Genomic DNA, 23,196 nt, shown 5'->3' with positions numbered 1-23,196 from the left:
TACCAACTCTATGTCAAAGAATAGAGAAAAGTGAGTCTTATGTTGCAAAAGGATAAACTGATATCACATCAGAAGTTTACTGTAATAACATTTTCAGTGTGAAGGTTGCTACCTGAGTATGAAAAACTGTGTGATGAGAAAAGGGACAGACAGTGCAACTAACTACAAAACAACAAGGTAGTTGTGTCTCAATGTTTGTTTGTTTTTAAGTTAAAGACTAACACGTCAACTAACACCCTCAGCCCTTTCCAATTTTGCTTTGACTTACAGAATTCGAGTCAGGTCAAAAACATTTGAATATTACTTCCCCACTTAACTGTTTCCTCCAGTTGATGTTTCTAAACAGATTGCCTTGGTGCCATTTAAATTAAACATTTATTAACTGATTCATTCAAGCATCAAAGCAGTTGAGTTCTTACAGACAGTATTTGCCATGAACAAACACATTTCAAGCAGAATATCTTATTGCTGGGTATAATGACCAGAAAAAAATCAAAACTCTAAATCATGGCTCCAGATGTGGACAGAACAAAAAAGGATATTCTTAAATTAGGAACAACATGCTTTAGAATGACTGAGGTTAGTCTTTGAGGTCAAGAGTGTTTTCCTATTTTTTTGGTCTATTACTCTATCCATCCATCCATCCATCCATCCATGCCACCTACTTGCGCCCTCAGGGTGCAGTGGCTTTCACCCTCCTGAGCTCTCTCGTTCCCAGTGCTGGCAAACTCAGAAACTCTAAATTTGTCATCTCTTCCCTCTTCTATCAAGTTGATTGCTTTTGCTCACACTTCCAAAATCCTTTTCATTGCTCACTTATTCATGGTATGCAAAGGTACCTTTACTTCAGAATTTCAGGGCAGCCCTGGTGGCTCAGCAGTTTAGCGCCACCTTTGGTCCAGGGCATGATCCTGGAGACCCGGGATTGAGTCCCATGTCAGGCTCCCTGCAAGGAGCCAGCTTCTCCCTCTGCCTGTGTCTCTGCCTCTCTCTCTCTTTCTCTCTCTCTCTCTCTCTCTGTGTGTGTCTCTCATGAATAAATAAATAAAATCTTAAAAAAAAAGAATTTCAGACAGTCTGGCTGTCTTCAATCCAGTTGTAGTGGGCTTCTGATCTTTTCATGTCTGGCTCCCTGCCTTCTCTCTTCCCTTAACCAGCACCTGCTTGGAGAGGCCTCTTTAACTACTTGACCTGAAGTAGTTGCCAGTTACCATCATTACATCAACCCATCTCATTTTCTTTTTTTTCTTTTTTAAGATTTATTTATTTATTTATTTATTTATGATAGAGAGAGAGAGAGAGAGGCAGAGACACAGGAGGAGGGAGAAGCAGGCTCCATGCCGGGAGCCCCACGCAGGACTCGATCCTGGGACTCCAGGATTGCGCCCTGGGCCAAAGGCAGGCACTAAACCGCTGAGCCACCCAGGGATCCCCCAACCTGTCTCATTTTCATCGTGGCCTATGTCTCTGGTTTAATCTCTTTCTTCCATGAAAGCTCCATGAAGGCAAGTAGGGCCCTTATCAGGCTAATTTGTCTCTGAATCCTAAAATGGTGCTTGGTACACAGTTGGCATTGATTAAGTATTTGTTGAATAAATGAATCGGATTCCTAATTGATTGATTCTTAAACAACTATTGATATTGATTCATTCTTGCTGAGAAGTTTTAAGTTCTCACATCTGTGAGGATTAAACAGAAGTTAAAACTAAATCTTAAAATTAAAAACAGTTTAGAAATGGAGAAAACATCTGGCAGAGAAATAATTTCAGCATTTGCAGGGATGGAAAGAAAGGTTTTCTCTGAAGTAAGTAGGCTGCTGTCTTTATCGTCTCATCATAAAATGCCTGCCTATTTTTGTTGCTCAGGAACTGGGCACATCTGGTGTTGGGAACATAGAACGTCGTTCATTTTAAAATAAAGAGTTACAGTAAATTCAGGGGTTGGGGACGGGAGAGAAGATGCCCTAAGAGAATGGAGAAGGTCTGGAGAAAGGAGAGGCTCTTGTCCTTTGCAACAAACAAAAACAAAACAAGTTTCTTTGGTACTTCAAGAATCTTCCTTAAAGGAACCTTCCTAGAAAGTTCTCAATTTGTATTATTTCCAAATAAGCAGACTTAGGGGGAAGAGAGAAAGAGACAGGAATGAAGGAGGGAAGGAGGAAAGGAGGAAAGAAAAAGAGGAGAGAAGAGAAAAATGGGAAAAGAAAAAGAGCAAAGAGGGAGGGCGAGCGCGTGGTTCCACCTAGTCCAGGGCAGCGGGTGAAGCGCGGAGGCCGCCGAACCCCTCGAAGGCGGGGACCCCCGCGGGCCCCAGGGGAGGCGGGCGCAGCGCCGCCGCAGTCCGGTCGCCACCGGGACTCCTGGCTCCACGCCCCGCGCCGCCCGCTCGGCTCCCCGCCCCGCCCGCGCTCGCTCCGCCCCGAGGCCCCGGCCCCCTCCCCGCGGGGTCCCCTCACCCGACGCGCTGGGCTAGGTCCCCCGGGTACCCCCGAGTGGCGACTTCGCCCCGGGCCGGCCTGGGAGCGGCTGGCGGAGCTCGGAGCCGCCGGAGTCCGCAGCCCTCACCTCCGCTGGGGCCCGGGCCGCGCAGCCCGACGTGCCTTCCCCGGGAGCCCGGCCCCCGCCGGCCAGGCAGGCGCGCGCGCCATGAACCAGGGCCGGGGGTTCGCCCCCGGCAGGGGCGGCTCTCCCCGGAGGGCGGCCGGGGCCGGCGCGCGGCGCAACCAGAGCCAGGACTATCTGCTCCTGGACTCGGAGCTTGGAGACGACGGCGGCCCTCAGCCCCCGCGGCCGGCCTACGGCTACTATCCCTGCCTGTGAGTGCGGGCCCGGGGCGGTCGGGCGCAGGGGCGCGAGGCGCGGGGACGCGGGGGCGCGGGCCGGGGGCGCGGGCGGAGGGGCCTCTGGACCCGCATGTCCCTCCTCGGCCACGCGAGCCTGGACAGAGCCTGAGGGGCCGGGGAGCTGGGGGCCGCGCGTCCGGGGGGTGGCCCTGCTGAGCGCACGCGGGGACTTGGGCCAGGAGAGCGTGACCCACGGCACCCCCCGGCCCCACGGACGATGTCACGGGTCCGTCTCCAGCCCGGCTGGCTCCCAGTCGGCTCAGACCCCTGTCGCTGCGCCGAACGCACAGTCTGGGCCAGGCACTGGCTCGCATTCGTGGCTGCCGGACTCCGCGTCCGAGGGACAGAGGGTTACAACTCTAGGGTCCCCGGCGCTGCCCGCGCGCCCCGCGCCCCTGCCTGCCCCCGCCCTGCGCTCCCTGTCGCGGCCAGGCCGCGCAGAAGTTCAGAGGTGCCAGTGCCGGGTGGGCTTGCCCCGCACATCCTGCGCCCACCGCAGGTCTCCCGGTGAAGTCGGGGCCGCGGGAGCCCTGTGCGCTGTCCCAGCCCGAGCGCCAAGCACTCACCGAGGGCACCCGGTGGCGGGGGGGGGGTGGGGGTGGGGGAGTCGTCCGATGTAGATGCCAGGGGGTAGAGTAACTAGAAGGTTTGATTTAGAAGCTGGCGGGGTTTCTGCGGGGGCGGCGGGGGCGACAGGGGCAGTCAGAGGGTGGGGGTGAGGAGCAGGCTCTGCGAGCGCACGTGCAGCCGGCAGATAGCGTTCCTGCTTCTCTGCACTTCCCTTGATTGGATGGTGTGTGGCTTCCTGACATTGTTTCCGCGCGGTTTCCAAGGAAGGCGGTGCTGAGCACCAGCGGGGTAAGCGGCTCGAGCGGGGGGCGCTCACCTCCTCACCGTCTCCCCCCTGCCAGGCTCCTGGCACAACCTTGTGATGAAAGGTGCGCCTTCCAGTGGTAGGTCAGGTGTGCCCAGAATCTCAGGTGGGCTGTTCCCTTTCTCAGGAAGAGGTGAGCCCCAGGAAATGGTGCATCTAATTTTTTCCCAAGATAAGAGAAAAAAAGTTGGAGCTGGTTCCATTCATCTCTGTGCTGTACAATTTGAAGCACTTACTATTATCTTTTCTTCCTTTTTCAAATATCAAGATATATTTCACATACCATAGAATTCGTTCACATTGTACAGATCAGTGCTTAATATATCCACAGAAGTGTGAAAAAAATCATCACTCTCTATGAGAGTCTTCCACAACATTTCTATCATCCACAAAAGAAATCTTGTTCTTGACATTAAATTAGAAAATATTTCTATGTCTATAGCACAGTGTCTCTCTAACCTTAATGGGCGAACGAATCACCTGGGAATCTTGTTAAAATGCAGATTCAGATTGTGTAGGGCCTAGGTGTAGCCCAAGATTCTGCATATCTAACAGTCTCTGAGATGATGCTGTCCATGGACTATGCTCTGAGGAGCAAGGAGATACATGTGAAGAAAAAAAAAAGTCAATCCTACATATTCTGAATACAGCTATTTTCAAATGTGCTTTGAGGGTATATGTTTAAAACAAAAGTGAATTTTTTTATTGGCTTAGACGAGACCTACTAAGACTGAAGGTTATATATTTGGTAATGTCATCTGCAGCCAATTAAGCAACTTTAAAAAGCTATACTGCTTTTTAAAAATTAGACCTGTAGAGAAAATTTAGATTTTTTTCACCTGATTATTCTATAATCATCTGTTACTCTGTGTGTGGGAAATAATAATTTGATTTTAAAAATTTGTGGTTGTAAATTAGTAGTGACAGGGACTAAGTGAAGTGATAATTCTAAGTTGTTCTGTAAACTTTGCCCCGTACTTTCTTTGAACGTGATCCACTGCCTTATTGATATATCTACTTCTTAACGTTACCTACTCTCTAGAGAATAATTCTCCTTTCTTGCTTCAGGAAACTCAGACCATTCTAAATGTGTAGACCAGGACAGCAGAAGATGACGGAGATATTGTAATGTGCTTCAATTCGTGAACACCCCCGCATCATGTCAAATCATACTATAATTAATATGATATATTATAGTATAAGGTATTATTTGTGAAGGTGGCAATCATTAGTATACTGTAGATATGGGTATCACCATTTTCTCAAATCATTGAGATTTTTCCCTTATAAGATCACAAATTATTGAAAGTTGTAATTTCTGTAGAACAAATTCTATGACTTTTGCTTAAAATTCTGTTTCATAGTTTACATGTGTAGAAAGACTTTCATGTTATATTGTTTATATCATGAGGCTTTTACTACTGAAAATTATGGCACATCATCTTATTTGAGAGCAGTTGCATATTTTCAGGCCTCAATAGTGTTTGAGGGATAACATTCAAAATGGTATGTAGAAAAAAAAGATCCCCTTTCTCTCTTTCCAACTTTTAGTTAGAAATCAGTTAATACACTCCCTTTTGATCAGTTTGTAATGGTGATTATCAAGAAATGACCCACATCCTTCCTGGATCCCAGGAGGCATTTCAGAGCTATTTCACTTAGAAGTTAAAAGTATGTCTCTAGTCCATTACTTCTGAACATGGGAAAGAATCCTGGACATAAAAAATAATGTGAAGGGTTTCTAACTACTCAACATCTGAAATACAGTTCTACTACACTTCTGCTTGGGAAGGACTAATTGATTAAATGATTATAAATAATGAAACAGTGAAGTGTTTATAAACTAAAGCTCTGGCAATGCAGTAGACTGAGATAATCTAAAAAAATTCTGTACAAATATCTAGTAATACTGAGTTAAATATTTAAAATGACTTCAAAACATTAACTAATTTTGCAATCAATCAATCAACGAGAGAGGATTATTACCATGTGCCTGAAGCAAAGCAGTGAAAAGTCAAGTACAGCCTGTGTATGAACTGACTCGTGGCTGCCCCACAGGGGATGGATCAATGTGACCACAGAGATTGGATTCCAATATCTGCATGGCACAGAGGTGAAGCTAAGGCCTTGGTTCCAAATGAGGCCCAGAGCTGGAATCAAGGGATTCCTATCCCTGCGTGAAACCAGGACCCTTCCTTTAATAAATGCCACCAGCCATGAGTGAAAACAAAAACTTGACTAGTAAGAAAGAAATCTTCTGCTAAGAATTTTATTCATTGTGCCTGTGTCTTGTGAGTTTTTGTTTTTGTTTTTGTTTTTTTATACCACCTGCTGACCTAGAAATATTCCTGTCAAAAAATACCCCTGGGAAATATCAGAAAGGGAGACAGAACATGAGAGACTCCTAATTCTGGGAAATGAACTAGGGGAGGTGGAAGGGGAGGTGGGCGGGGGGTGGGGGTGACTGGGTGATGGGCACTGAGGGGGGCACTTGATGGGATGAGCACTGGGTGTTATTCCATATGTTGGCAAATTGAACAACAATAAAAAATAAATTTATATTTAAAAAAATACCCCTGGGGCTCCTCACAGAGGAAAACACAAAGCTGTCCTGAAGCAATCGTACCCCCTGCCAAGGATCCTCAAGGAAACAGCAAGCCTTCTGAGGAAATGCTCACAGTAATATGTGACCAAACATACAAGGAAACAATTGGCCAGGACTGAGACTGAGCAGATGATATGATCCATGAGAAGAGTCAGCATAACACATAACAGCAGTTTTTAAATGTAAACACTTGACATAATATAACAACACAAGAAAGAATGTAAGATGGGCATGTATAAAATATTGACAACATGTAACAAGAAATCAAACCCTAAGAAAGTAATTTTTTAAAGACAGATGGAAAATCTATAAATGAAAAGTATAATTTTGAAATAAAAAATTCAGTGGAAGGATTAAAATGCAGATTGACCATAGCAAATTTGGTGATAATACCCAGAATGCAGACATAAATAAATGAAACATATCAACATCATTGAGTTATGGAACTAGAAGATAGAAGTACCAGAAGGGGAAAATACAGACAGGGGAGAGGTAACATTGGGATAGATAATGGGTGATAATTTTCCAGAAATGGTGAATTCTCGTGTTTATGAAGTACAACAATATCAGTGCAATATAGAAAACTAAACTCATTTAAACATACCATTTTGAAATTGCTGAACATTAAAGATAGGAGGAGATATATAAAATGAACTAAGATACAAATGACTTGAAGGAGTAAACTCTAAAATAAAAATATATATGATGGAAATGTACTCACATTATCTTGATATCTGTTATATAATGTGTAGCTTGTATGAACTGTGGTTTTCTTTTATATAAAAGAAATTATTCACGTAATATTTTATACAAAGTCAATGTTCCATGGCTGATAGGGCCTCTTTAAATATGAATATGGCCAAAAAGGGATTCATACATAGTAGTGTAGACTTCACAGAGAATCCTAAGGATCCATTATGACCTTTGGGAAAAAAATAGAATATAATCATAAAGCATAGACCTGGGCTTTGGTGAAGGGTTTGCAGTTTGGAAGCTACTAGTAGGAGAAAAGCAAATGTAAAAGTCACCTTTGGATTTGCTTCCCCTTCTTCATTTATGAATGGACCTCTGTTCCATCTCTTGGATATTTGGTGGGTCTCTTAATTGACCACTTTGGAGGTCTGTTCTACATGACAGAGACAACCTGTTTTGGTTCCAAACCTCCCCTGGCTTGAAGCAACATCCGCTGCTAACAAATTATTATCATGAAGATGTTTTTTAGGGGTCAGCTTTGCAGGTTGTGGAGTCACTGCCAGATACGCTGAAAGGGCCTCATGTATTCTGTAACAAGATGTTGATTTGCCTCTAGAAAGACATTGCATATTTTTTTTCTAGACAGTTATGTTCCTTGTGTTATAAGAAGTAACTTCATAAGGCAATTCATCTTCGCCTCCTAGAGAGTAAATCATAAAAGGAAAACATTTTCTTAAGTCCATTCTTATTTTTCTCCCTCTTTGTGAAGTATGCTAAATATAATTGGATCCAGTTGGATGAAATTACTATTTGTGATTGCTCTTTGTGTAGGAATCTTCTCAGGCTTTCAGGACAGGGAGAAGTACTCATCTATATGCCAAATTTCAGCTAAACTTTGGCATCTAAAATTGGTATGCTGTTCAAGATTCTCAAGTCTTTGGAATTGATTGAATCACATTTCTTAGAGGATGTCTGTTTGCAGCGAGCATCTAGAAATGAATGTTACAGATTCCCAAACAACATATATGATTGCAGCATCATTGTTCTCTACCTCATCCAGGTAACTCAGCCAGGGCAAAGAGGAGAAGTAATGTTAACTAGAGTTATTTACCATTTAGTGCAAGTTGCTGTTTCTGTAGAGGACTAATCAAAAATATGTACATGTATTTCGGGAACAGATATATTACATATAGTTTTGAATAACTACCTTGTAGCAGGTCCTTTTCTACCTGTCATTCAAACGTAGTTTGCTCTTTGGAGTGGCCTCTAGGCTACTTTTAATGTCCATTTTATAAATGACAATGCTGAAATTTAGAGAGGTTAAGCAATGTTCAAGGAGTTACACAGCTAGTAAGTTGTTGGGTTGGGAGGTTGCACCCATTCCCTACCCTCTCAGCGTCCACGCAGCTGGATATGTGGTGGCAGGTGCCCTTGGAGAGCACACTCATCATTTCTCCTCTGTGTTTTCATAGGGACTTGAGACAGCACAGGTTGGCCCTCATTTCCTGAAGCAAGATTGTGGTCCTGTGCTCAGCATATCACCCTCTGGGTGAGGGGACAGGACAGGAGGAAAGTTAGGAAGATCAGTATGCTTCACCTCTACCTTCTCTTTCTGTTGAAATCATCACCTTTGAGGATCGAGCTTTCTATTCCACTTCTTCCACTGAGTTAATAATCTATTTATTCACTCATCTCTGTTGACCTTATATGATCATGTGCAGCAATAATGAAAACAGTGACTAGATTTGTTAGGGGCTTTAGGGGCTTCTATGTAGGAGGCTGCCTTGTACATATTAACATACTTCATATGTATTCAACAAGCCCTTTTTACTGATTTTACTGATAAGAAAGAAAAAAAATACCACAGCAGAGAGGTTAAGTGACTTGCTAACGATTATACTGAATAGTTGACAGAAAGAGGAAGGAAGGAAGGAAGGAAGGAAGGAAGGAAGGAAGGAAGGAAGGCAGGCTCCATTTTATCACTTATCCAGATAAACAGGGATGCCAGGTTTTTGAACTGCCAATCTTTATCACCAAAGGAAAATTATGAATGTGCCCAAACTGACTAATCTGTAGCTGATTTACTAATTTTATCAAATGGCCCACAAGCTGAGGATGACTCTGCAGAGGTAATGAAAGAGAAAGGTTTCTTTTATTCTTCATTTCGGCCTGTGAAAATTAAGTTGCTTTGGTGCTGTGATGCAGGCTGCATCAGAAAGCTGACCTGATTCACTGGCTGGTGTGAAAGTGCAGATTTCACTGCATGATCTGCATCATGGTTAAAAGCATTTTACGTGTCTTCATCTGAAAGTGCATATTGTTAGAGGCAATTACAGTGTGGATAGTCATATTAAAACTCATTGTCGGGATCCCTGGATGGTGCCGCGGTTTGGCGCCTGCCTTTGGCCCAGGGCACGATCCTGGAGACCCGGGATCGAATCCCACATCGGGCTCCCGGTGCATGAAGCCTGCTTCTCCCTCTGCCTGTGTCTCTGCCTCTCTCTCTCTCTCTCTCTCTAGAAAAAAAAAAAAAAACTCATTGTCTACTCAAAACATGTTTCATCTTTAAATTCCCATAGCTCTGGTTTGTAGCACAAAATTCTCACACAAAATTGGGATGAGATCTCTTCATGGACATTACTGAAAATCATCATGGGATTTATAATAAGAATTGGAAATGACGTGTTTCTAAAGCTCTTTTTAAAATTCTTTTAGGCAGTTAAACTGTAACAGATAAAACTAGTTGTTATTGTTACTATGTTAAATTCTTTGAACAAGAATTTTGCAGTGAATGAGTTGGAGGGTGGCTGGCAGTGGCAAGAAGCTGATGCCTGGGCAGGATAAAATCCCTGCTACTACCTGGGAGACTGTTTTCTGCAGAACATCTTTTCGTGGCTGGGCATTCAGGGCCAGACACTGTATTCCATTTTGTAGGATGCATTAATTTCTTTTAACAAATATTTGCTTAAGTTCTTTGATGTCCCAGGCGTCATATTTGGGACCCATGAACACCATGTTTCATTGAATCTAAAGTTCTATCAATTGTGTAACCTGCCCTGATATTTTATATGCATTCAACATATAAGCAAAAAAAAATGCTATCAATTAAACTATACTTTAGATTTTTGTTTTATATCTATTGAAAAGCTTTTTAGACTTAATTACATACAGAGTTGGGTCGCATATAACTCTTATGCACAGATGAAAAAAAGGAAATCTAAACAAAATGAATTTGGTTAATGTATTTCCTAAGTTCCTTCATGTCAGAAATGGATTTTCTGAGTCACTTTTCCACTCAGAATCTTCAATGCCCTTGTTATCCTACACAGACCTGTCCTCTGTTCCCAAAAGAATGATGGTGATACAGCATTTCCTTAAAGAATTAAAAGAATCTATGATAGACCAAAAGCTGTTGGTGCTGGGCAATTAAAATGACTTTGCAGTTACATGGAGTTCCTGGTGTTTGGTTCTGGAATTGGGGTAAAGGAGAGAATGGGATAGGAAAGATAAGCAAAGGACACCTTTTCTGGTCAGTCCAGAATTTACAAGATTTGAACTTTATTCTCCAGCTGACTTTGAAACACAGATAAGACTATGAGAGTCTTTTGCTTTATTTATATTAGCTTATTTGATTCTCATAGCAAACTTGTGTTATATGATTTCCATCTGTAAATGAGGAAGCAGAGGTTTCAGAAACATAACTTCTCATTTTACAGCTGTCCAGCATCTGAACCAGAACTTGAGCTCGTATCTGACAGTTTATGTGAGCTCATGTTTGTTTGCTTCTTGTTTGTACTTCTTCCCCGCCAGGAGAATGGCACCTCCCTGAGAACAGGGAGCTGGTCTGCAAACAGTGACCAGGCACTCATGAAATATTTGTTGGATGAATGCATTGATGTTTCTTTTATCCAAAGTGATTTCAGTGGATTGGCCTTATCACTTCAGTTCCTTTCTCCCTGGACCTCAAATGGTGTTGCTAGCTTTTGCTGCTAAGGTACCATGTTTTCATCTTAGTTTTTTCAGAAGCACTGCAATATTGGAGTTTCATGTTCTTGCACCTCAGGTTTTTGGATGAATTCTAAGAGCATGTGATATATGCTTGAGTCCTAAGATGGTGCTTGTTAAATATTTTTAATAATCCTACAAACAAGAATATATTAATACTAACTATTTCATTTTTTATACTGTGTTGACAAAATACCCAGGGGGGTCTATCTTTTTTGTTTTTACTAAAATGGTGAAAGGTTCTTGAATTTTTATGTAAGTTATATGGAAACAATTGCGTAAAAACTGAGTTTTCTGAGACCAAAGCTCTTTTTATCTAGGAAATTCTTTTTTAAAAAAAATTTTTTTTAGATTTTATCTATTTATTAATGTGAGACACACATGGAGAGGGAGAGAGAGAGAGACAGAGAGACAGAGACACAGGCAGAGGGAGAAGCAGGCTCCATGCAGGGAGCCTGATGTGGGACTTGATCCCGGGTCTCCAGGACCATGCCCCAGACTGCAGGTGGCACTAAACCACTGTGCCACCAGGGCTGCCCTATCTAGGAAATTCTTAAGTACTTGATGAAATAATCCAACTTAAATTCAAGAAAGTGAGAAAGAAATGGTTAAGTGAAAATGGTCTGAATGTTGCATCATATTGATAACTTTGATTTGGACCAAGTTGTGCCTGGGCAAACTCTACAGTAATCAAAGTCATCTAGTTGATTTTCATTACAATCTGTCCTCTAAAAATTGGATCAATTATTTCAAAGTGTTGCATATTATGTGATATAAACACAGAGAATATATTATCAGCCTCTTGTCTAAACATATGTCCCAGAAGATGAGGATACAGTTTGCAAATCTGGCTACGTATCAGAATCCCTTGAGTTGTTTTTTAAATATAGATTCCCTAAGAATTATGATGGTCCAACAAGATCATAATTACTAGGATTGCCTGGGAATAACATTTAAAAAATTCCTCCAAATTTTGGAATTTTGTTTCAGCTACTTTAGGTTGACTATGAAAACCAGAGTTAGGAACTAAACCTAATTTAAATCAAGAAAACCATTACTATATATTTATCCAAGAAAAAGCTATGGGATTTAAACATTCATTTTTCTGCCTAGGATCCAATGATCAGATATTATCAGATAAGATGGGAAATATTATACTTTAATTCAGCAGATTCTCATCAAATACTACTATATACTAGGTGCTATGGATATCTTTTAGGAGAATAAATGATGTTTCTATATGTTTTGCTTGATACAATGTCAGGAAAGTAATGTAGTGTTTTATGAGAAAGCATATGAGAAAAGTGAACTTTCTAGTTTGTTTCTTAAGTAAAAGTATGATGCAGTAATTTTATATTTAAACTAGAAGACAAAGAATTTTATTTCTATCTTAATATTGACCTTCTTCCTGATTTGGATTATCTGTAATTTCATAAACTATGGACTAAGTTTGTTCTTATTCAGATCACCCAAGATTTGAAGGAATAAAATTACCCAAAGGAGAAAAATTTTCTTATTAAATAAGTTTACTGTCAAAGCCAAATTAGCTGGCTTTCTTTTTCTGAATATTATGAAGTTTTGAAAAATTTTTTTGTAATTCTGCCTCCAATGGTGTAGTAGAATAGATTACATTAGCAGCCATCCTATTACAAAACAACTAAATTCTGCATAAAACAATTTATATTTCTGTACTTGCAGGAAGTGGGGAGAATAAGCATCCCGGCCTCTGTTTTTCCACATCACAAGACAGAGGTTAGCAGAGCAGTGCTGCACGGTGAGTTCTCTTGAAAGGCAGAACTCCTGATCTCAGGTTCAGGATACCCCTTGGCCCTGAGACTCCTCAATTAATACTTGTCCTCTAAATTCTCCACAAATTGGTGATCCTTGATTATGAGTGTGTATTTATTTAATTCATCTTACACAAGGAAACAGCCATCATGAGTGGGAGTCAACAGAAACCATATACGAGATATAAATCCCCCAAGGAATTTGTAGAAGGACTTATGATAAGAAAATAAAATTACTTGAATTAAGCAAAGAGATCAAGATGGAATCACAAAAGTGAACAAGCAAAAGAAATTGTCCAAGATGAACAAGCATATTGGAAAACAACAAAACAACTTCCATAAATTAAAAAAAATATATTGTTGAGATAAAATGATCAATAGATCAGAGTTAGTGTGGAAGACTGCATCCAGCCTGAGAGAGAATTGCTTGTAGGGGAAAAACGTGACCTAGAAGACGGGAAGTAAGAAGTCTCTTAGAATGCAGAAAATCATGTAAACTGTGAGCGGAACTGTGAGCAAGGTTAATGGATGGAAAGGCTGGAATTGCAGACATTACATGTATTCCAAGTCCCATATGCAAAGAATACAGAGAATAGATGAGGAAATAACTGAAAAATATTGGCGAAGTCTTTAGAATTGATGAAAGAGATGGAAACACAACAAAGCCACAACACATATGTGACAATAAATAAGGAGAGGTCTCCAGACAGTTACAAGGCACTGAAACTAGATTATAACAGATTCACTAAAAATGATCTTGTAAACATCCAGATAGCACCAGACCACATGCTGCTAGTCCTAGAAAAAATATCAAAACTCAACGTTTGATGTATGGTCACTACCAAATGTGTATAGTTTTCATGCTATCATAAAGTCAAAAAACTGTAAGTGGAACTATCATAAGTCAGGACAGTCTGTACTAGACTAGAAATGTTTCTTAGGAGGGTGGTCTGAGATGGCAAAGAAATGGGAGAAATGAAACATACCTATGTAGATATGTTGTTATTTACACATTATAGGAGAATAATAGTAATTATAATTCATAGGTTTAAAAAAAAGACAGAACTAAAATCATGTGAGCTGAGAAGGAGTTATCAGACTTAAAAAGATTCTGAAGTGGGATCCCTGGGTGGCGCAGTGGTTTGGCGCCTGCCTTTGGCCCAGGGCGCGATCCTGGAGACACAGGATCGAGTCCCGCGTTGGGCTCCCGGTGCATGGAGCCTGCTTCTCCCTCTGCCTATGTCTCTGCCTCTCTCTCTCTCTCTCTCTCTCTCTCTGTGACTATCATAAAAAAAAAAAAAGGTTCTGAAGTGATGCTGCTTGGGAAGTGGGGATGCTTTAACTGTGCACTGTAAATCTTCAAAGGTAGCTTCTGTAAGAATATGGAAGAGTGGAAATAGAGTGTATAACTCTACCAATCAGTGAAGGGAAAATAAAGACAGAGGAAAACAGTCAACTGGGGAAAAAGCAAGCAAGGAAAAAGAAGCCAAGAAAAAGAAACAGGATAAATTCAAAGCAAAAAATAAGATGGTAAAAAAAAGTCCGTATATATCAGTTAAGATAAAATTTAATTGACAAAATTCACCAAGGTGAAAAAAAACAGATTTACAAAATAGATTTTTCTTAATCCAGTTATCTTTCATTTAAATATGAGACATCCGGGATCCCTGGGTGGCGCAGCGGTTTGGCGCCTGCCTTTGGCCCAGGGCGCGATCCTGGAGACCCGGGATTGAATCCCACGTCGGGCTTCCGGTGCATGGAGCCTGCTTCTCCCTCTGCCTATGTCTCTGCCTCTCTCTTTCTCTCTCTGTGACTATCATAAATAAATAAAAATTAAAAAAAATAAATATGAGACATCTAAAACATAAGGACATGGAAAAACTGGACATCAAGAGAGGAAAAAAGATACATCTGGCAAACACAAAGAGAAATATAGGTAGGTACACTAAACCAAAAGAAAAAAATGCTTCAAAGGAAATCCATTAGTAGGGAAATAGAGGCCAACTACAAAATTATAAAAAAGTATAATTCATCTTGCAAGTATTAAAGTTAAAAATCTGCATACCTACAATAAAGTAGCCTTAGAAATAAAGGCAAATATTGAAGGAACTGTAAGAGCCATATTGAAAACCTATCATCATGGTGGGAAATCTCAATTTTTGATAGGTTGAATAAAAAATTATAAATAAGAAAACTTGAAAGATAAATTACACAGCATGATTTATTAGACATATATATAGAACATGACTATTTAAAGAATGTCCACTTTTTTCAAGCACATGTGAAACATTAAGATTTGTTGAGTTTTGCTTTATTGTCTAGCACATATAAATTTTAGTAAAAGAGTATGTATCTCATAGAGATACTATATGATCACAATGCAATTGAATTAGATAAGTCTCCTGAGGCAGGAGAAACAAAAGCAAAGTGAACTACTGGGACTACATCAAAATAAAAAGCCTCTGCACAGCAAAGAAAACAATCAACAAAACCAAAAGGCAGCCTACAGAATGGGAGAAGGTATTTGCAAATGATATACCCAATAAAGGGTTAGTATCCGAAATGTAGAAATAACTTATAAAATTCAAAACCAAAAGAACAAATAATCCAATTAAAAAATGGGCAGGAGACATGAACAGACATTTCTCAAAGAAGACAAGCAGATGACCAACAGGCATATGAAAAGATGTTCCACATCACTCATTGTCAGCAAAATGCAAATCAAAACCACACTGAGATACCAACTCAGCTGCCAGAATGGCTAAAATGAATAACACAGGAAACAAGTGTTAGTGAGGATGTGGGGAAAAAACCCTCATAAGTAAAAACAGTTTTCATAAATCTTAATGTATGCATCTATACATTTCATAGATAAAGAAGAAATCATAATTAGAAATCTTAAGATAGTTAAAAATAAATTACAATGAAAATATTACATATGCCCAAAGTTTGAAAATTTAAGACTCTGTGGCCAATTTTCAGAATAATAGAAGATATCAAAATTGGCTCATGAAGATAGAGAAGTCCTAAATAGTTTTATAACAAATAAAGGAATCGGATCAGTACATAAAAAATGTTCTCATAAAGCAAAGACAGACTCAGAGTTTTTAAAATAAGTTTTTTTTAAAGATTTATTTATTTATTTATTTATTCATTCATTCATTCATTCATGAGAAATACACACAGAGAGAGAGAGGCAGAGACACAGGCAGAGGGAGAAGCAGGCTCCATGCAAGGAGCCCGACGAGGGACTCGATTCCGGGTCTCCAGGATCACACCCCGGGCTGCAGGCGGCGCTAAACCGCTGCGCCACCGGGGCTGCCCTTAAAATAAGTTTTAACAAATTTCTTTTCTTCCTTTTAAGTTTTTATTTTAATGCCTGTTAGTTAACATACATACTTTTGGTGTAAAATATAGTGATTCAGCACTTCCAAACATCACCTGGTGCTCATCACAAGTGCGGTCCTTCATCCCCATCCCCTATTTCCTCCATCCCCCACCCTCCTCCTCTTTGGTGACCATAAGTGTGTTCTCTAGTGCTAAGAATGTGTTTCTTGGCTTGCCTCTCTGTTTCTTTTTTTTCCCCATTTGCTGGTTTTATTTCTTAAATTCCACATATGAGTGAAATCATATGGTATTTGTCTTTCTTGGACTGACTTATTTCACTTAGCATTGAATTCTCTAGATCCACCCATGTTGTTGCAAATGGCAAGATTTCATTCTTTTTAATGGCTGAATAACATTCCATTGTATGTGTAAACCACATTTTCTTCATTTATTCATCAGCTGATGGACACTTGGGCTGCTTTCATATCTTGGTTATTGTAAATAATGCTGCTATAAACATCTGGGTGCATATATCCTTTTGAATTAGTGTTATTGTATCCTCTGGGTAAATATCCAGTAGTGCACTTGCATGATTATAGGGTAGCTCTATTTTTAACTTTTTGAGGAACCTCCACACTGTTCTCCAGAGTGGCTGCACCAGCCTTCATTCCCACCAACAGTACAATAGGGTTCCCCTTTCTCCACATCTTCACCAACATCTGTTGTTTACGGTGTTGTTAATTTTAACCATTCTGACAGGTGTGAGGTAGGATCTCATTGTAGTTTTGATTTGTATTTCCCTGATGATGGGTGATGTGGAACATCTTTTCATGTGCCTGTTGGCCATCTGAATGTCTTTGGAGAAATATCTGTCCATGTCTTTTGCCCATTTTCTTTTTTAAAATTAATTTATTTTTTTATCGGAATTCAATTTGCCAACTTATAACGAAACACCCAGTGCTCATCCCATCAAGTGCCCCCCTCAATGCCTGTCACCCAGTCACCCCCACCCCTTGCCCACCTCCCTTTCCACCATTTTCTAATTGGATTATTTGGTTTTGGGGTGTTGAGTTTTATAAGTTCTTCATATATTTTGGATGCTAACTTTTTATCAGATAAGTCTTTTGCAAGTATGTTTTCCCATTCCATAGACTGCCTTTCAGTTTTCTTGACTGAAAACTGTGCAGAAGCTTTTTATTTTGATATAGTCACAATAGTTTGTCTTTACTTTTGTTTTCCTTGGCTCGGGAGATGGATCTAGGGGAAAAGTTGCTATGGCTGATGTCAGAGAATTTACTGCCTGTATTCTCTTCTAGGATTTTTATTGTTTCATGTCTCGCATTTAGATATTTCATCCATTTTGAGTTTATGTTTGTGTCTGGTGTAAGGCAAGGTCCAGTTTCCTTCTTCTGAACGTGGCTGTCCAGTATTCCCAACACCATTTAGTGAAGAGACTGTCTTTTTTCCATTGGATATTCTTTTCCACATCATCAAAGATTAGTTAACCATATAGTTGAGGTTTCATTTTTGGGTTTTCTATTCCATTCTGTTGATCTATGTGTCAATTTTTTTGCCAGTACCATACTGTTTTGATTACTAAAGCTTTGTATTTATAATTTATAAATACATAATTTAAATATAAATATATATTTATAATTTAAGGTCTGGAGTTGTGATGCCTCCAGCTTTGCTTTTCTTTTTCATGATTGCTTTGGATATTTATGGCATTTTGGGGTTCCATACAAATTGTAGAATTATTTGTTCTAGTTTTGTGAAAACTACTTTGGTATTTTGATAGAGATTGCCTTAAATGTGTAGATTGCTTTGCGTAGTATAGATGTTTTAACAATATTTCTCCTTCCAATCCATGGGCATGGAATGTCTTTCCATTTCTTTGTGTCATATTCAATTTCTTCCAACAGTGTTTTATAGTTTTCAGGGTACAGGTCTTTCACCTCTTTGGTTAGGTTTATTCCTAGGTATCTTAGTGTTTTTGGTGCAACTGTAAATAGAATTGCTTTCTGAATTTCTTCTTCTTCTGTATGTTGGCATATAGAAATGTAATAGTTTTCTATATGCTGATTTTGTATTCTGCAACTTTACTGAATTCATTTATCAGTTCTAGTAGGTTTCTGGTGGAGTCCTTAGGGTATGTACAGTATGTCTTCTGTAAATAGTGAAAATTTGACTTCCTCCTTACTGATCTGGGTGCCTTTTATTTCTTTTTTTTGTCTCATTGCTGTGCTAGGACTTTCAGTACTGTGTTGAATAAGGATGGTGAGAGTGGATATGTCTGTCTCCTTCCTGACCTTAGGGGAGAAGGTCTGTTTTAGTCAAAGCTCTTATCATCAGTAAGGATGGTATCAGCAGTGGGTTTTTCATAGATGGCCCTTTATTATGTTGAGATATGTTCCTTCTAAACCTACTTTATTGAGGGTTTTTTTTTATCATGAATGAATGTTGTACTTCATGAAATGCTTTTTCCACATCTACTGAAATGATTTTATGGTTCTTATCCTTTGTTTTATTGATATGACTTATCACATTGATTGATTTGTAAATATTGAACCTTGCTTGAATCCCAGGATTAAATCTCACTTGCTCATCGTGAATGATTTTTTAAATGTTCTATTGAGTTCAGTTTCTTAGTATTTTGTTGAGGATTTTTGCATCTGTGTTCATCAGGAATATCAGCCTGGAGTTGTCTTTTTTAGTAGAGTCTTTGTTTGCTTTGGTATCAGGGTAATGCTAGCTTCATAGAATGCATTTGTAAGTTTTCTTTCCTTTTCTATGTTTTGGAATAGACTGAGAAGAATAGATATTAACTCTTCTTTAAATGTTTGGTTGAATTTGTCTGTGAAAACATCTGGCCCTTGACTTGTTTGTTGGGAGAGTTTTGATTACTGATTCAATTTCTTTGCTGATCATCAATCTTCAAATTTTCTCTTTCTTCCTGTTTCAGTTTTGGTAGTTTATACATTTGTAGGAATTTATCCATTTCTTCCAGGTTGTCCAATGTGTTGGCATGTAGTTTTTCATAATATTCAATTTTAATTATTTGTATTTCTGAGGTGTTGGATGTTATCTCTTTTGTGATTCTATTTACTTGAATCCTTTACCTTTAGTATTAATAAAACTGGCTAAAGAGTTATCAATTTTGTTGATTTTTTTTAAGAACTCTGGTTTCATTGAGCTGTTCTGTTGTTTTTGTTTGTTTTACTTTCTGTATCATTTAGTTCCTATATTATCTACTCTGATCTTTATTTCCCTCTTTTTTAAAAATTCTGAATGGCAGCCTTGCTGGTTGGAGTATTATTGGCTGCAGATTTGTCCCTTTCCGCATGTTGGATATATCATGCCTCTTTCTTCTGGATTGGAAAGTTTCTGCTGAAAAATCTGCTGATAGTATTATGAGTTTTCTCTTATAAGTTACTGCCTTCCTTTATCTTTCTGCTTTTAAATTATTTTCTTTATCACTATATTTTGCCAATTTAATCACAATATGGTTTGGTGTTGGCCTGCTTTTGTTGATTTTGATGGGAGTTCTCTGTGCCTCCTGGATCTGGGTGTCTGTTTCCTTCCCCAGATAAGGGAAATTTCCAGCTATTGTTTCTTCAAACAATTTTCTCTCCCCTTTTCTCTCTTCTGATACTCCTCTAATATGAATCTTACTACATTAGATGGAGTCACTGAGTTCCCTAAATCTATTCTCATTTTGTGTAATTCTTTTTTTCTTTCTTTTGTTCAGCTTGATAACTTTCCATTACTCTTTCTTCTCAGTCATGAATTCATCCCTCTGTTTCTTCTAGCCTGCTGGTCGTTCCATTAAGCATGTTTCTCATTTCATTTATTGAGTCCTTTGTCTCTGCTACATCATTCCTTATCTCTCTGTTATGGGTCTCACTCATGCTTTTCACTCTTTTCTCAAGTCCAGGGAGTACCCTTATGATTATTACTTTAAATTCTCTATCAGGCATATTATTTATATCTATTTCATTTAGATCTCTGGCTGTGACCTTATTCTGTTCTTTCATTTGGGACAAATTTCTCTGTTTCCTCATTTTGTCTGCCTCTCTCTATTTCTCTGTGTTAGGAAAGTGAACTGTCTTCTGCACTTGAGGGCAATGGCCTTGTGAAGTGGAGGTCCTGGAGTGCACTGCAGTCCCATGTCCTTCGTCTCCCAGGGTCTGGCGCTTCTGGAAGTGTCTCCAGTGTGTGCTGCGTGTGCTGTGCTGTTGTGTCCTGGCCACTTTATCCTTCAGGCCAGTCATCGTCAGAGAGGCTCTCCTTGTCTGTTATGGGCAGTGTTTGGTCCCTGACCTGAATGCAGCAAGTCTTAATGAGGTATCAGCTGGTCTGTTATGAAATGAGGCCTGTTGCCATCACCACTGGAGAAGAAGCCCAGCAAAACTCCCAGGTTAGGAGACATGATGTAAGCAAGGGTTTGGGCCTGGCTTCTCTGAGAGGGGGTGAGCAGCACTGGGACTGAGACAGGCATGATTGGGAATGGCATTTTCACTATAGTGTAGTGAGTCCTGGTGTAAGGAAGTTAGGTAGTAAGCATTGGTGGTACTGTGCTGATTCCTGCAGGTAGCCCTGTGCTTATGCTAAGGAGCAGGGGAGGGAGATGGTGACAGCCAGTTCCTTTGTTTTTAGAAAGGTTTCAACCTTGGGGGTGGAGTTTAGCAGCATGTATGCATGTGTGTGCGGTGTGTGCGTGTGTGTGTGTGTGTGTGTGTGTGTGTGTGTACAGCCTGACCATTGTTTTCATGCCATAGCTTCTCTATAGTTCTCAGATGCTATTTTGCTCTTATCATTGTGGTATTTTACCCAGTGGAAGGCATCATCATTGTAAGGTAAAAGCCAATTTTAAATATTTTAAAATGCAAAAAAAAAATGAGTGTTTTTGATTGAACAAATATGGTCTTGCCTGTCTCTTACTCTTCAGCACGTGGTTGTGTTGAGTCATTGAGCAGATGCTTGCTAAGTGCACATCAGCATTGGCCTGCTTTGTCTATTGCTTGCTCTCTAGGTTCTTACTTTTCTCTTCCTTTATTCTCTGCTGGACAGAGATTCACCATGAGGCAATAGTAGCTGCTCAGTGAACATTTGTGGATTCATTGCCTGATTTTCAAAGGAGCAGTCAGCTAGTATCAGGAATTGAACTTGGTAGTGTCTCTGGCTGTAGACAGAGCAAACAAACCTCTGCTTCTGCTCTTGGACAGTGAGAAATGGGAAAGAGGAGGATGGGGTTAGAAAGAGGAGAGAAGGAAACAGTTTCTGGTTGAAAAGTGTGTGTCTCTCTGTTATCCGAAATCACGGTGTTTGTTTACTTGACTTTTCCCCTGTATCCCAGCGGCGGTGTAAGCTCAATGAAGGGATGGACTTGGAGTCACTTTTCACTCTATTCCTACCTCTTACAATACCACCTGTCTCCTAGCAGGCAATCAATAAATATGTTTTAGATAAATGACTGAACAAATGTGTTGACTGACGTTTACCAATGCCTGAGAGGAGTTTAGTGTGTGGAAAAGTTATTTACAATAATTGATATTTAATTTCATTTAGTTACATTGAGTTGCAAAATGTAAATCCTAGTGTTTCTCAGGCTTTTGTTTAAAAAAATCATTTTTAGGGAGATAATTGACAAATAGTATTAAATTAGTTTCAGCTACAAGATAGTGATTCATTATACTTACAGATTACAAAATGATCAGCACAATAAGTCTAGTTAACATCCAGGGCCATACATACTTATAAACTTCCTTTCTGAGAACTTTTAAGATCTAGTCTCTTAGCAACTTTTAGATGTACAATCCAGTGTTATTAACTACAGTCATCTTGCTGTACATCACATCCCCAGGACTTACCTGTTTTATAACTAGAAGTTTGTACTTTTGGCCACCTTCGCCCATTTTGTCCACACCCCCCACCTCTGGCAACCACTAATCTGTTATCTATTATATACAAAAATTTTTTTTTAGAGATTCCATGTATAAGTATAGCAACCTATTATCAGTATTTTAACAACTTCTAAGGTGATTATTTTCTAATATGTTAAATTTGAGAGCCACCACCCAAGAGAAGTTCTTACCCAAGTGCCCCAGGATTGTATATATTCTGTATGTATATAGGAATGTTCAAAGCATTGTTTCTAATATCAAATAATTATGCAACAATCCTAAGAAGATACTGTAGGCTAACTGTAAGTCTGTGCAGGTCAGAAAACAAATTAACAGCAGAGGATATTAGCATAGCCTGAACCCCTAAATTTCTCTCATCTTATCTTTTCTCTCATCTTAGATTTTTATGGGAGGAAGGAAGCATATCTTTGGATTCTTGCAATGTGTACATGCATTTCTGTAGCTCCCTGCAGCAAACATACAACCTGTCTTCTCCCAGGCCATCCTTTCCTCATTCTGAATGTGCAAGTAAAAAATGGAACAAAGAGGGGAAATACGTAATATGAAACTAGTTGGACCAACCCTAGGCAAAAGGATGAAAAGGCAGATCTTTTTTTTTTTAAGATTTTATTTATTTATTCATGAGAGATGCAGAGAGAGAGAGAGAGAGAGGCAGAGACACAGTCAAAGGGAGAAGCAGGCTCTGTGCAGGGAACCTGATGTGGGACTCGATCCCAGGACTCCAAGATCACACCTGGGGCCAAAGGCAGGTGCCAAACTGCTGAGGCACCCAAGGATCCCCCACCATCATACCTTTTAATTGCTGGGTTAAACCCAAAGTTTAATACAGATTACTTAGGGAAGAAAGTAGACAAATATGATAATTTTAATCTAACTTTTCTGGATAAATCTAATCTCTTACGCTTAATTTCTTTGTTGTGAAAAGGCAGATCTGTGTTCACCTTTGCTCTGTTCTCTCACAGAGAGCACAGCACACTCACCTCCTCGTGTTGTGCTCTGCTCACTCTGTTTTTTCAGAACCCCTGGTCTCTCCACACATCCTACCTTCTCTTTCCTCCTCCCTCCAGGTTCATTTCTAGAATTCTCTTCTTGATCATCTTCATTCCATTCATATTTGACTTTGTGAACTCATTTGTTCA

General features: G+C 39.9%; 1 protein-coding gene across 2 annotated transcripts in view; it reads left to right on the top strand.

Annotated features, from left to right (window-relative positions):
- Positions 1-2,633: 2,633 nt before the first annotated feature.
- TRPC6 (transient receptor potential cation channel subfamily C member 6) overlaps positions 2,634-23,196 on the top strand; it is a 110,703-nt gene continuing 90,140 nt past the window's right edge. For both annotated transcript variants that reach the window (XM_077893207.1, XM_077893208.1), the window contains exon 1: positions 2,634-2,815. In XM_077893207.1, the coding sequence (XP_077749333.1) occupies positions 2,646-2,815 (170 nt within the window). In that variant the 5' untranslated portion in view covers positions 2,634-2,645. The remainder of the gene's footprint in view (positions 2,816-23,196) is intronic.

Source organism: Canis aureus, chromosome 3 (genome assembly GCF_053574225.1).
Source record: "Canis aureus isolate CA01 chromosome 3, VMU_Caureus_v.1.0, whole genome shotgun sequence".
Taxonomy (NCBI): domain Eukaryota; kingdom Metazoa; phylum Chordata; class Mammalia; order Carnivora; family Canidae; genus Canis; species Canis aureus.
The sequence above is the reverse complement of the archived record's forward strand: the minus strand, read 5'-3'. Positions and strand labels throughout refer to the sequence as shown.